Source organism: Sphaerodactylus townsendi, linkage group LG09 (genome assembly GCF_021028975.2).
Source record: "Sphaerodactylus townsendi isolate TG3544 linkage group LG09, MPM_Stown_v2.3, whole genome shotgun sequence".
Lineage (NCBI taxonomy): Eukaryota > Metazoa > Chordata > Lepidosauria > Squamata > Sphaerodactylidae > Sphaerodactylus > Sphaerodactylus townsendi.
In genome coordinates this window covers 41,896,405-41,911,235 of record NC_059433.1, presented here as the reverse complement: position 1 = coordinate 41,911,235, position 14,831 = coordinate 41,896,405, and the positions used below count along the sequence as shown (strand labels likewise).

General features: G+C 40.3%; 1 protein-coding gene across 15 annotated transcripts in view; it reads left to right on the top strand.

Moving 5' to 3' along the window:
• PTPRM (protein tyrosine phosphatase receptor type M) overlaps nt 1–5,639 on the top strand; it is a 539,592-nt gene extending 533,953 nt beyond the window's left edge. For all 15 annotated transcript variants that reach the window (XM_048507340.1, XM_048507337.1, XM_048507335.1 and 12 more), the window contains 2 exons: nt 2,901–3,036; nt 4,846–5,639. In XM_048507340.1, coding sequence (XP_048363297.1) covers nt 2,901–3,036; nt 4,846–4,899 — 190 coding nt within the window. In that variant the 3' untranslated portion in view covers nt 4,900–5,639. The remainder of the gene's footprint in view (nt 1–2,900; nt 3,037–4,845) is intronic.
• The last annotated feature ends 9,192 nt before the right edge of the window (nt 5,640–14,831 follow it).

The following is a 14,831-nucleotide window of genomic DNA, read 5'->3' as shown; positions in this document are numbered from 1 at the left end:
TATGGTAATTAGTAAAAGCCGAAGGGGATTTACATTGTGAAAATATTGTATGTGTAGGGAAAGAGTTAAATCCTTCCTTCTCTGAACATTACAATTCCTAGCCAGTTCCTCCCCCCCCCCCCCACCCCTTGCAGTGCAGTTGGTGTTAAAATGTATTAAAAAGTGATGAGAGATCTAATCACAAATCTTTCGTATCTTCTCTAGAGTCACCCTGAAAGTAACCTACAGTTGAGCCAGTAGTTCAGATAGGCTGAGCCTTCCTAGTCTCCTTCATTTGTTGCTTAACCTACTAATGTGAAACTCAGACATACCTCTCTAACCTCTGTCCTTGAAGATTGAAGGTCTAGTGGAGAATATTTATCTAAAGCAAAATGCTGTACTTCAAAGAAGTGTACTTAACAATTTTTTAACTATTTCTTCCCAAAAGTTTTCTAAAATGACAACTTTCCAGATGATCATGGACAAGGAGTTTCTTATTTGTATTGTTGAAGGCTTTCATGGCCGGATTCAACTGGTGAGTTGGGAATAGATGGTCTGGTGGATTTGTTCTGAACAGCTGTTTGCATTTGTTGGCATCTTCAGAGGTGTATCACAGAGATACACCTCTGAAGATGCCAGCCACAGATGCAGGGGAAACGCTAGGAACAAAATCCACCAGACCACTGCCACACAGCCCAGAAAACCCACCAGAACCAGTTTCCTATTTGTTGACTAGGAATCCTAATATTTCATCTTGTGAAGTTTAGCTCATTCATGCTGTGAGATCAACATCTGGGAGGTCTTTTTAAATGCAAATTAGTTTCATCACTCTCATTTACTTCTGATATTAACAGCCATGCTACATCTCACATACATCCACACACATACTGGCATGTCACTTCTAGGTGGCATAGAAAAGGGAAAAAACTTTAAAATGACTTTATTTCAATTAAAATACTCAAAGAATGGCACAATATTGTCCCGTGTTTTGGCAGCAGGAATGTTCTTTTCATGCTGCCTGGATGGGACAGATGTGCCATCTTGTAGCTTCCTTTGAAAATTAGCCATTTGTGAACTCTGGATTTAAAAAGCTGCAAGCTAACTAGTCAGCACTCAAGTAATTATTAAGGTTTATTATTTTCCATGAAGTGCAGCCTAAAGATGCTGATTAGAATAGCTGTGGAAATAATAGTTTCCAAAAGCAAAGAGATTCTCTTGAAGATTAAAAATAATCAGAGATAAAGCTCTACTAAATACTATATTTCATCATGCATCTGAACACTTATGCCTCACTTTTTTGCAGCAAGTTACCTTGTATTTTCTTAGGCTTCACATTAATAGTATCCATAATCAATCCCTTGAACATATCATAGAATTCTTTGCTCCTTCAGCGCAAATTCCCCTTGGTTCAGCACTGGGACTTTATTCAAAGTTGGTGCTAACCTAAGCCTTAAACAAGTTTGAGGATGCTCAACAGACATCAGAAGAAATTTGCAGTGCAACAACTCTGGGATGGAGGGAGTACACTGCTTGGGTTTCTTGATTAATCCAGAATAAATCGTTCTACAGTCTGATGATATAAATGGACTAATGACTTTTAACTCAATCTGATGAAATGGTGAAAAAAATGTTAATCAATAAGAAACATTCCAAATTCTAATTTCTTGAGCAACAGTTGGAGGGAAGGTAGCATGATACCTTCCTGATCACATGAAAGGGAAACCACCAAGGAGACTCTGCAGAGGAAGGCAGTGGCAAACTACATCTAGTTTCTCACCTTGAGAGCACCTTGCTAGGGTTGCCATAAGTCAGCTGTGACTTGACAGCACTTCATATGCACAGAGCCGCAGATGTAATGCAGTTTGATTTGGAAAATAATGTTAATTTGTTTTATTTCTTTTATCCTAATAGTAAAGACAAATCCACCTAAATGTAAATGGCCAGCAGTGTGCAGAATCTCTGCAGCAGCACAAAATGGTGGGTGCAAGCTGCTGAGAAAATGAAAGTGGAAGCTAATAAGTCAGGCAGGACAAATGAAACGTTTCCTGCTTTCTGCACTGCAAGCATGGAATGCTTTGAAAACATCTTAGCATTTTCAAAATAAACATTTTGAGGGGAAATAAAATGTCTTCCAAACATTTTGAGGAAAAACCTGTGCAGAATTCCAGCAGGAAGCATTTTATATTTCAGCCTCAAAACATTTTATTTGAGTTGTGCAGAATGGGCCAATGTCTCTTGCCTTGAAAACCCCACCAGGGATCTCTATAAGTCATATGTGAATTGACAGCCAAAAAAACAACAACGGAATACATAGAATACATTTTTGTATAGGAATTTCCACCAACAGCATGACTAATGAAGGAAGGCGATATTGTAATTGTGGGCGAAGACCAGTGGTGGGATTCAAAAATTTTAATAACAGGTTCCATTGGTGGTGGGATTCAAACAGTGGCGGCGCCGCACACATGCACCTCCCGTCCCTATTAGGCAGGAACGTTGCTTTAGTAACCCCTTCTCGGCACTCAGAAAAAATTAGTAACCATGGTGGGCCACTGCGAGTAGCAGAGAGCTGGACTAGATGGACTCTGGTCTGATCCAGCTGGCTTGTTCTTATGTTCTAACCACTTCTAGAGAAGTGGTGAGAACTGGTTGGATCCCACCTCTGGCGAAGACCCTTTATTATAGCAAATGTTTGTGTTGTTACTGTTTGTTTAATGGGAATCTGAAGATGTTGAGTCTACTTTGCTTACACCATGTGAACCCAAACATATATGTCCTTGTCAGACTCCAGGAGACTCTAGAGACATAAATGGCCATTGGCATATCAACATTTGAATCAGCTTATTTGAGCAGAAAGATACACACACACAATGAGAGCACATAGCATAAACCTAAAAAGTAATCATGTTGTTTTGTTGCAGAAATGGAGGTGGTCGCAGTGGGACCTTTTGTGCAATCAGTATTGTTTGTGAAATGCTTCGACACCAGAGGGCCGTTGATGTATTCCATGCTGTGAAGACCCTAAGGAATAATAAACCTAACATGGTGGACCTCCTGGTATGAGCTGTTTAAACTGCATCACTAAATAGAAAATTTATTTCTATTGTCATAAGGCGTGGTGACATTTTCAGTGAGTGATGGCTGTTCATAAAAGCAAGCCTGTTATTTTCAAAGGGAGATAATGAAATCTATTCACTTGTAGAAGTATTTTTACACTGCTTTCTTCCTGAAGAGATTTTGTCTGTCTATGCTAGATTTTTTGTAAAAAGTTTAAAACTTTCAACAGAACATCCTTATTAATTTTCCCTTCTACCAGCACAATCCACATGAATTCTGCTTTTGTGTGGCAGAAATAATAGTTGTGTAAAATGAAATGCCAGATTTTCAAATTATATATTTTACAAATAGCTTAATCTCCTAATATTTATCAAGACTGTGAATTTCGATTTGACATTCAGAGTACTGCATTTAATTATGGCTGTTCTATCTCACAGAAAGATTAAAAGAGTTCAGAAACAAAGGGCCAAGAGCAATTATTTCCTTATAGAATGTTTTATGGAGCTTCCTAAAATGTAGAATTGCTGAAACATTAGCAGCTGTTATATAAAAAATGATATAAAATAACTCTGAGCATCGAAATACTGTAGCTATTTTCCCCATCTATAATGGTGGATAGGTTGTACAGTAACCATCCTGTTAAGTAGCCATGAGGAAGAAAGAATTACAGAACCAATCATAGGTTATAGTAAGGCATCACATCAACCCAAACTTTAGCCTAAACATGCACAAACCCAGCTTGGTGCATTTACCTCATCCTTTCTTGGGTGGGGCACAATCAAGAAATCCTAGTTTAAATCTAAGTCTGGCTTCCCATGATTACTGATTTAAGCAGAGCTAGCTCTATCTCACCCAGCCTATAAGCAAGATTCTTAACCAGGACTTAACCCCAGTTTGGAAACCTGGGTTGTAGACTTGAAACAGCCTCCAGTCAAACCCCATGCCTGCATTCATGCATCATGAAAACCAGTGTTGTTTTTAAACCAGGATTATATCATTGTGCCCTTCATGGGATAGGGAAAGGAGTAGTGTATATACAAGACCATGACAAACAAGGAAGGTTTTTGCTTATGCAGGTTTAATATCTGCTTGATGTGGCATATGAATGAAGCTGTTGTATGTCAAGCAACTAAAAGGCTGTGTAGATAACTAAATAAAGCACCTTTGCAGTATGGTATGTTTAACTATGGTTATTTTCAGATTTTTGTTCCCAGGCTTCCACAGCATTGTACTTGGCTGTGTGTTGTCGAATGCTTTCACAGCCAGAATTATCTGGATGTTGTGGGTTTTTTAGGCAGTGAAATTGAACTTCATCTGAACACATTCAAATGCACCTTACCCCACCCCCGGCCTCCTGTAAGGTGGACAGAGCGTATAGCCTACTGCACAATCACTCCACACTGTGCCACAGACAGAAACACATCTTACTATGATATGCCTCTGAAGATGCCAGCCATAGATGTGTGTGTAACGTTAGGAACAAAAACTACCAAACCACACCCATACAGCTCAAAAAACTCACAACAGATACTGGGCTGACTTTACCACCTCACCACATTTTCTGTAATCTAAATTACCAGGTGTACCTTCTGCTTATTGATTTGCTTGTATGAATAATCTTATTGACAGTGCAGACTGGATTTCAAAACTGATTCACACTGACCATGTTTGAATACAAGCAAATAATTTGAATAGACAAAAAATGGTTTCTTTAAATAATTTTAATTAATAGAACAGAAAACAGATGCCCTTCATTAAGTCCTTCCAACAACTGATATTCTGTGATTTTTTTTACCTTTGATTTTTCAGGATCAATATAAATTCTGCTATGAAGTGGCTCTAGAGTACTTGAATTCTGGATGATGACGCAAATAACATTGGGGGAAAAGCAAAAACCTTTCACCACCACAAAGTGAATCGCTTCATGATATCTGTGTGTATGAGATGAGGACTTCTCAGTGTTATGCTTATATTGCTTTGTATCGGCTCTTTTTAAGAGCTTGGAGGAATCTTTCCAAAACTGCTTGCACTGCCCCTTTTCCACAATATGGCTGTTGCTAGAGACACCTACAGTCCCACAGTAACACACAAATGCACTCCAGTGGTTGGAAATGGCTACCATATATATCCATCAACTCAATAGACCAGCCTAGTCATTCAGTAAATTAAAGAGCACAATTCTATTCTAATGAAGAAATTTGTACTTTTCTGTTGTACTTTTTTGTTGCCGGTGATCCTCTGTTATTGTCAGAACCTAGTGTATATTTTTGTTCTGTGGAGAATGCCTTCTAGCATTTTGATAATGTATTTTTATTTACATTTGTATCCTATTTGCTCCTAATAAAACAAAGTATCTGTAGCTTAAACTGAACTAATAGCTACACTCTCCAGACCACATTTGCTTCATGGAGTTGTATTTTCTGTCCAACTTGTATTGTTTCAAGAAGGGAGAGACTTGATAGAAGTCCATTAAGAAAATGAGAAAAATACAGGATGATCAGATTAATATAGCCAAAGCTTTTTCCCATTTGTTTATATTGTAAATATTTTTTGATTTCATCAAATTATTTATTCATTAAAAAGAAATCTTTTGTGAAGAACAGTGTGTGACAATTATTTTTATTAATCCTTAGAATTGCTTACCGTATGGTATTGTAAACATTTGTTTACATATATAATAAAATCTCATTTAATTTATAGCAACACATGGCATTAAAATTCTTCAGCTAAACCTTGTGAAAATTCTTTTTTTTTTAAATATTTTTATTGATATTTCGGAATTATTACAGATTTATAATGTGTACTTTATATACATCCTCCATATCTTTTCCCCCCTTTTTCCCCTCCCCCTCCTTCTTCTTCTCTTCTTTAGATGCGCAGCAGCAGGTCCATTCTTTTCAATCTTCTTGTCCATTTTTCTTCTGTAATTCCAATTTCGTTTAGCCAGTCTTTGAATTCCATCCAAATCTCCTTCATGTCCTTTTGTTTTTCTTGCCATATTTGATTTCTTGACATTGTGTCGAAAATTTCTAATTGTATTTCCTCCCATATATATTCCAACCATTTCTGCATTGTCCAGATTTTTTTGTCCTTCCACCCCAATGCTATTACTGCATGGGCCGCTCTGATCATGAATTTGAAAAGTTTTCTTTTTCTTTGTTCTATTATAATATGATCCACTATACCTATAAATAGTAAATCTATATTTATCTTTATTTTTACCTTTACATATTTTTCTATGTATTTTATCACATTTTCCCACATATTTTTTACTTCTGTACATTCTAGCCACATATGGGTATATATTGCATTTTTATCCCCACAATGCCAACATTTCAGACTGAGTCCACTTATCATATATGCCAACTGTTTCAGTGTTCTATACCATTTTAATATTAGTTTCTTCTCCAGTTCTGCATATTTATCAATTTTTATCTTATTTATATTGTCTATAGTCCTTTTAATAAGCTCTATGTCTTTCACTCCATCTTGTTGCCATTTTTTCCATTATGATTCTTATCATAAATCCTTGATCTTCTATCATGTTTTTGTATAAAACACCTAAGATTTGTCCTTTCTTTTCCTCATATATTTTTATACAACTTTTCATTATACACTCTTCCTCCCTCCTGGAGGCATTTGTCTTTCCCGGATGCCTCTTAATAGTAACCAGTTGTCTTTACCTCCTTTCTCTAAAACATTAGGAAACGGTATTAGTTATCCTCTTTCGTTGTGCAGGTGTGCTACCTTTTATATTCCTTGTCTATGTAGAGATCTTATTGCTTGTGTTCCTTCCTGTCCAACCATGCTCATAGTGGTGTCAAGATCCAGTAACCCTGGCATCCATTTTCCCTTCCATTTCTCCCAGATTTCCATTGATACCTTTCTAGGGCCTTTTAATTTTTGTCTTTCTATTTTTGAACAACTTGAATATATTCCAAAGCTACCCGTGTTCAAATTTATTTCATTTTCGAACTTCATCCATCTGTCTCTTTTATCTATTTGAATTCCCATCAAACTTTTTTATTTGAAATGCCTCAGAGTATTCCTGTAATTTGGGAGCCCCCCAGTCCATTAGTTTTTTAGACATATAAACTATTTTATTCATCACTCTTGGTTTCTTTTGATTAAATGCCCATAATTTAATTTTCTTGTCCCATTCTTCAAATTGTTTCTTCTTAATCTCTAACGGCAAAGTACGAAATAGATAGAAGAGTTTTGGCATTATACACATTTTTAATGCTACTATTCTCTTAGAAATAGATAGGTTCTTCTCTCGCCACTCCTTCAATTGCTTCGTTATTTTTTTCCATATTACTTCGTAATTATATTTAAACATCTTTTCCTTCTTGTTTGTTAATGTTATACCTAAATATTTAATCTTCTTTTTCACCATTTCCTTCCCTAGTAGTTTTTTTTCTATATTTATTCCCAGGATTTCAGTTTTCTCCATATTAACCACCAAACCAGAATGCTTTTGAAAGTCTTCTAATATTATTTTTAATTCTTTAATTCTTTTAAAGTTTCTACAGGATTAGTTGTTATTAGTAATAAATCATCTGCAAATAAATTTATTCTTATTTCTTCTTTATTGATTTTAAAGCCTTTGATCCTACCGTTATTTCTAATTCTATCCTACTAGATATTCCATTGCTACTACTTAATAATGATGGAGATAGCGGACATCCTTGTTTCACACCTCTTTCTATCCTAATTTCTTCCGACCATCCATTGTTTATCATAATCTTTGCTTTATTGTTTTTGTATAATTCTTTTAATATCGTTATTAATCCCTTTCCAAATCCCATCTGTTCCATTATTTGGAATAAATATGCATGGCTAACTGTGTCAAATGCTTTATAGACATCTAATTTTATCATGGCATATTTTTTATCCTTTCCATGTTCTATCACATTCAATACATTTCTTATGGGATAGCTAATATCTCTATCTTTCACGAATCCGTATTGATCTTGACCAATTATTTTTGGTAATATTGCCTTTATTCTATTCGACAATATTTTAGTAAATATTTTATAATCCTGGTTTAGTAAACTTATAGGTCTATATGATTCAACCTGTTCTGGATTGCGTCCTGGTTTTAATATAGTGATTATTTCTGTTTCTCTCCATGTTTCTGGTATTTTCTGTCCCTTTAATATCTTATTATATAACCTTTGTAATTCAGGTATTAATATTTCTGCCATTTCTTTGTAATACTCTGCTGTAAATCCATCTAAACCAGGAGACTTGTTGTTCTTAACCTTGTGAAAATTCTCAAATGATGTGAAGTGGAAATTCCTTAGACCTAAGCCACAGCCATTATATGACATTATGGCACCCTCTGTTGGTGGGGACCCCTTCCCAGGACCTCCTGGAGCAGATGGCTCCATACTGGTCTCATAGGCCTCAGAAGTGAGGGAGGAGGACTCACTGGATGCATCTCCCTCATGGCTCAACAACTTCCCCAGTTCCGCAAGGGCTGACAGCCAACAGCTTCCTCTTTGGCCACCTTCCTTCCGTGACTTTATGGAGACAGTCCCATCCCTAGGGCCCCAACCTGCCAACCAAGGCCTCTGGGACTTGGTCAAGAGCGCCCTTCCTTGGCCCACTGGCTGCCTGTGTTGCCTCTCCTTCCCAGACTCCACCCTCCCATAGACTTCCTTTGGGGCACCCTGCTTGTCTTCCCTGATGCTGAGGCCAGTGTCAGATTTCTTTTCTCCTCCTCCACAGTGATTTCCTCCTGGGGCCCTGGGCTGGGGGGAGGAAGGATCCCTGGGGCATGGGGAGGGGGTTCCTGGCAGCCTGAGGGCTTTCCCACCAGGCTCAGAGTGAGACCCAGTGGCTCTGGGGTGAGGCCACGGGCTCCACCCTGCCTTCCCACTATTGCCTGTCCAAGTTCCACTAGTTTCAGAATGCTCAAAGGGCTTTTTTTAAAACCAGCATTCTTTTGATTTAACAATCTATCTTGCCAATGAAGCAATACTGAACAAAACATGTGTACGCACATGCACGCACACACAAAAAGAAGGCAGCAGATGGAATCAAGGTGGGTGACAGTTGTGGGTGGGGGAAGATGATGAAGGAAAAAAACTTTCAGGAGATCCTGCTGGCATTGACTCTCAGTAGTTGGGCTTGTAAAAGGCATGCTCAGAAAAAAGCAAGGCAACCACTGACAGCCAAAATGGTTCTGCTGAATGCTTTGCACAAAAAGCTGCTGGGAAACCCCACTCCCAAGCAAACAACCCCAGGGTTAGTGAGCACTACAGAATGGGCCTATGAACTCAAACCCGTCTCCAGACAATATCTGGAGACTTTTATCCACAGATAAAAGTATCACGCAGTAGTTGATATGAGTAGTTGAACTGAGACCCCATCTGAGTGAACAATACTGACCATGATAGGTCAAGCATCTGATTCAGCATAAGGAAGTTTCATATGTTCATCAGTACATCACCACATCTAGTGTCTGAGGCTACTTGTGTGTATCCTTGTTGGAACATATACAATAGCAACTTGCAAGCCTTTGTATTCCCTACAGAAGGCCCTGCTCTGATAAGTGAAGTGCAAAGTGCTAAATAAGTGAAGCTGTCATGGCAGAGCATATGGAGAAAGATGGTCTTGCAAGTATGAGGTCCAAAGCTATGAAAGGCTTTGTATGTGATAGCCAATACTTTAAATTGAGCTTGGTAACTGGTGGGCAGCCAGTGGAATGACTATAGAATGGGAATAATATGCATGCTCCATCTAGCTCTACATGATAGCTAACCTGTGGCATTCTGCACTAACTGGATTTTTAAGTTAATTTTGGGGGGTGACCAATGAACAGGGATGGCTGACTTTTTGTTGGGAGGAAATACTTATATTCTGTCCCCCACAAAATCTTCTCTTGATGGATACAGCTAATTTGGCCCAAAGTCATGGAAGGGTCCATTTATTATTCATAGGTACCTATGTTGCTCTTTATATTTGACAGGAATAAATACTGATCCTATCACTAGCACATTTTCCCCAGTAAATCTTCATTTGTTCCCTCCCTAGTGGACTCAGGCTTGCTTCAAATTTCCAATGAGTCCACATTAGTCACCAGGTCCTTGCATCTCTCAGTGTGTTGAGGGTTAATAATTTAATCTACAATTATTTTGCAAGTCTCCACTTTTTCCCATTACACAGTACACTGTCTTATTGGCTGCTTTTCTGATGTAACTAACAAGATTTCTGCCTCTTTCCTTTTGTCTCTGGCATAATATAGTGTATTCTCAATGCCTTGTTGTGTTTTCTGATAGGCCATTCTGCATTTCATGGCTACATGCCCAGTTCTTAGGCCTTTGTGATACCAAGAGATTTTATATTTGTAGGCTGAAACCGAGTGAACTCCACAATGGAAGCATGTTTCCATGACCTGAACCTTTTGTTGCAGGTTTTGTAGTTTGTTTATGGATTCTATTTGGGTGGACTTCAGAGGTTAACCTTTCTCATTCTTTGCTGCTGCTTCTATAGCTGTTGCTAATTCTATAACTTGGTCCAGATCAGCTTTCCTTCTTCCAGCAATTGCCTTCTAATTCGCTTGCCATCATTCCACAAACAAATCTCTTGCTCAACAATATCCTCCATGTTCAATTAACTTTTGGAACTCAACTACATATTCATATATACTCCTCTCCTCACCTTATGAAAATTAAAATAATTCCCTTTTTTAACTTGCTTTTTTTAAACTTTGCTTTTTAACTTTTAAGATTGCTTTGAATTCTGTCATAGGCGTGCTTGGCACTGTGATGATCAAGTGTGGTATGGGCACATAGCCCTCAATTAATCCCCAAATCAGTACATGTCACCATAGTGAGGACAGCAGTATTGGTCAGCGCAGGGGCGGCGGGTGGGCAGGGGGAGGAATCACACCAAAATTATTTTAGTGCCTCCTCTTGTGACCATACCACTCTGGCATAGTAGGTTGGGGGGGGGGGGTTCTTCTCAGATCTCCTTGCCCACGTGCTAGCCTAAAAAGGTGATATTGGTTCTGCAGAGAGGCCTTCTCTGGCATTGCCATATTATCTAAAGTATGGTTTCTGGCTCCCATGCCATGTCAACCTAAAGGAATTGCTTTCCAGTTCTCATGCTCACAACCTGCATGAAGTGGTGTAACTAGGCAAACTGGAGCTCTGGGCAAAATCTGAATTTGATGCCCCCCCCCCAAGTGCGTGCCTGCTGCAACGTGCACCCCACGGCCCCCTTGTAGCAATGCCCAGTGGCATATCTAGGCAAACTGGAGTTTGGCGCGCCCCCCCCCCATGGGCAGTCGCCCTCCCCCACTGTGACCAAGAAATGATTTTTCACACCAGGTCGTTTCAAAGTCACCATCACATTATAGAACATGCCCCAACTCACAAATCTGAACACAGCAATAGGCCATGCCACACAGCAGAAATAATTTTTTGAAAACATTTTCAAAATGCTTTCAAAATGTTTTATTACTGCTATGAAAACATTTTATGGCGTTGTATCCAGTCCCTCCAATTGGGGGGGAACAGCATCCCAAACATCCCGCCCAATCTCCCAGGCATCCCACCCAATCGCCCAATGACCCAGGCATCCTGCCCAAATTCCCAGGTGTCCGGACAAACCTCCCAGGCGGCTGCCCAACCTCCCAGGCGGCACCCCCAATGGCCCAGGCATCCCACCCAATCTTCCAGACTGCGTGCCCAACCTCCCATGCGTCCCGTGCAACCTCCCAGGCGTCCTGCCCAACAGCCCAGGCGTCCCAACCAACATCCCAGGCGCCCTGCCCAAAGGCCAGGGCGTCCCACCCAACCTTCCAGACTGCACGCCCAACCTCCCAGACTGCACGCCCAACCTTCCAGGCATCCCACCCAACCTCCCAGGCGTCACGCCCAACCTCCCAGACCCAAAGGTCCTGGCATCCCAACCAACCTCCCAGGTGGCCCGCCCAACCTCCCAGGAGTCCTGCCCAAAGGCCCAGGCATCCCGCCCAACGGTCCAGACGTCCCACCCAATGGCAAAGGTGTCCCACCCAACCTCCCAGGAGTCCCGCCCAAGAGCCCAGGCATCCCGCCCAACGGTCCAGGCGTCCTGCCCAAACTCCCAGGTGTCCAAACCCCATCCTGTCTATACAGAGACTCTATCTTAAATGAAATGTCCCGATGTGGTACCTCCCGCCCCCCCAAAACCCTGGACAAAAGGGACACTGCCCGACAAGTCTTGGTTACGCCAGGCAGGCACCTTACCCGCTGTAAATCGATGAGGCCTGCTAGTTAAAGGGGCCCCCTTACAAGTTTTCCGAGAAGCGCCAGGCTCTCCTCTGCTGCCGCTCCCCCCACTGGAGGTGGGAACTCTCACTTTAGGGGCCCGTGTTGCTTGGCCTTGACCCCGACTGGGGTTTTTCCCCTTAATGTCCTTAACCAGTGCCATAATGGTAATAACAGGAGCATAAGTGAGTGCACAGCGCTGTGTAATGGTAGAGCATGGTAAAAACACTAGCACCTCTGATAACCACTAATTGAACTGTCTATTGAACTAACTCAGCCAGCCGGAGCTCTGCTTCCTCTTCTGGATCCCTCACCGTCCAGAAACAGAGTGGGACCTGGACCACGAGGCAGGGCCTTTTATAGGCTCTGCCTCTGACCCACTCTGATGACATGCTCCTGCGCATCGCGAGAGCACGTCTCCAATTACGATTGGCCTTCTGGGCATGCGCAGATTGGTCCCGAAGCCACCTGGCCCTCTGCGCACGTGTGGATTGGCCACGCATGCGCAGAACGGGCCGTAAAGCCCTCATCAGGCCCCTTTACCCTCCCACAATGGCAGCTGCGTCTCAAGCGCGGCCGCACTTTTATTTCACACACTGTTGCTGAAAATTGATGGTAGGATGCCATCCGTAATGCAGAAGAATAACCCTCCCCTCTTTTTTTCTTTTGTGCAAGTGTCCTGATGTTACTGCACAGATACATTTTGAAGTAGCAACTCAAAAATGTCTCGGTCTCTATTTCTACTCTTAGGAAGGTTGCAGTTGAATTTTGCTGGCAGAATGGCAACCTATGGTATCCAGGGTGATGTGTAGCAGGTTCCAAGTAGGACATCACTTCACAGAGCATGAGTATGGGAGTAATGGGGTTACAGAGAATCTGGGAAGCAAGTAGATTGAGGACTAGTAAGATAAATTGTGAAAAGACCTGTTATTTTTATGTTTTTGTACATGTATTTTAGCCTGGTACTAATTGTGTTTGTTTCTTTTTAATGGTTTTAAAGAAGAGGTTTTATTTATCTAGTAGCTGCCTTGATTACCCTGAGGAGGGCAGAAAGGTGAGGTATCAATTTTGTAAATAAAATTTTAAATTTTGATGAATGAAATTCATTACACACCTGGAGACAGGATGGGCCATGTACGTTCAGGTTAAAACAGGTTCATTTGCATTTGCTGAACATCTTTCGTAGGCTTAGCTCATAACACAAACTGGGCCAATACATTATAATGTTCTGTGTCTACCCTATCTTTTAAAGAACCATAGGAGAACACCCAACCAGACAAAAGACTTCTCTTCTTGTACTTTTAAAAATACATACATACACACACACACACACACACACACACACACACACACACACACACACCCTTCACCTTAAAATCAAATTTGCTAATTTGACTTTTTAACACAAAGCTGAAATTTTTCTCTGCTCTTTGGCTTCCCTTCCATAAATAAGACAATAAAACTAATTCCAGCCTTCCTGGTTTCACTCAAGATAACCAGTTTCCAATATTCCTGAAGGGGACTATGTCCAAAGAGAAACCTCTCCAGGATAACACGATTTCATATACATCTTATTTACTAAAAATGTGAAAATGATTGTAACAATTATTTATGATTTGTGGTTTTCCTAGAATGCATCCTATGCATACTTGTCATATATTTCACTATCATTTCAGAGTAAAATATAGAAAAACACATTTTAATTATCTCATCAGATTTATCTCTTCTCTAACCTTTGACATCTTCATTTCTGTGTTTATTAATTTAGTTCCTCTTATCTAGCTGAAGATGCCTTTAGGTCTATAAGACATGCTCTATCTCACGTCTTAAGTCCTATACCAGGATGTTATACATTCCTTAGTGATATGAAAAGATCTTCCCTGCTTTGTAACTTGCTGACCAGTTACTTTTACTACTGAGACTCCTTGATTTTCAGTTTATATAGATCCCTTATTCTTTTATATCAAATATAATATTCAAGCCTATTTTCCTGTTCCCATAACCTATATGGCTTCTTATGACCCTTTCTACAAAGTACAATGCAAATTAAGTAGATCCTTTAGGAAGTCCCTGGGCAACCCTAATGTGTAAAGTGTAGTGAGGATTATAAAATATGTGTCCTATTTGGGCAGCAAATTCTTGGGGATGCAAAGCAGGTATAAACTTCTCACCTGAGACAAGGAAGGAAATCTGCTCCAGGTCCTTGAAGACTTAATTATCCACAATTCTGATTCAGTGTGTCCTTTAGTCCTTGCAAGTTTTGCATCAAACGCCTGCCAAGTACCTGCCAAGTTAGACTTCATGGGAGCTCACCTTAGTGACAAACAGTTGAAATTGCATTGCAAAAGGCTTTCGCAGCTGGAATCAACTGGCTGTTTTGGATTTTTCAGGCTGTGTGGCCATGGTCTGGTAGTTTTAGCTCCCACATCTATAGCTGCCATCTTCATAGGCATGTCACATTAAGATGTGTTTCTCTCTGTGGTACAGTATGGAGTATTTTGTGTAGTGAAGATGGTATTTGTTTTGTCCACC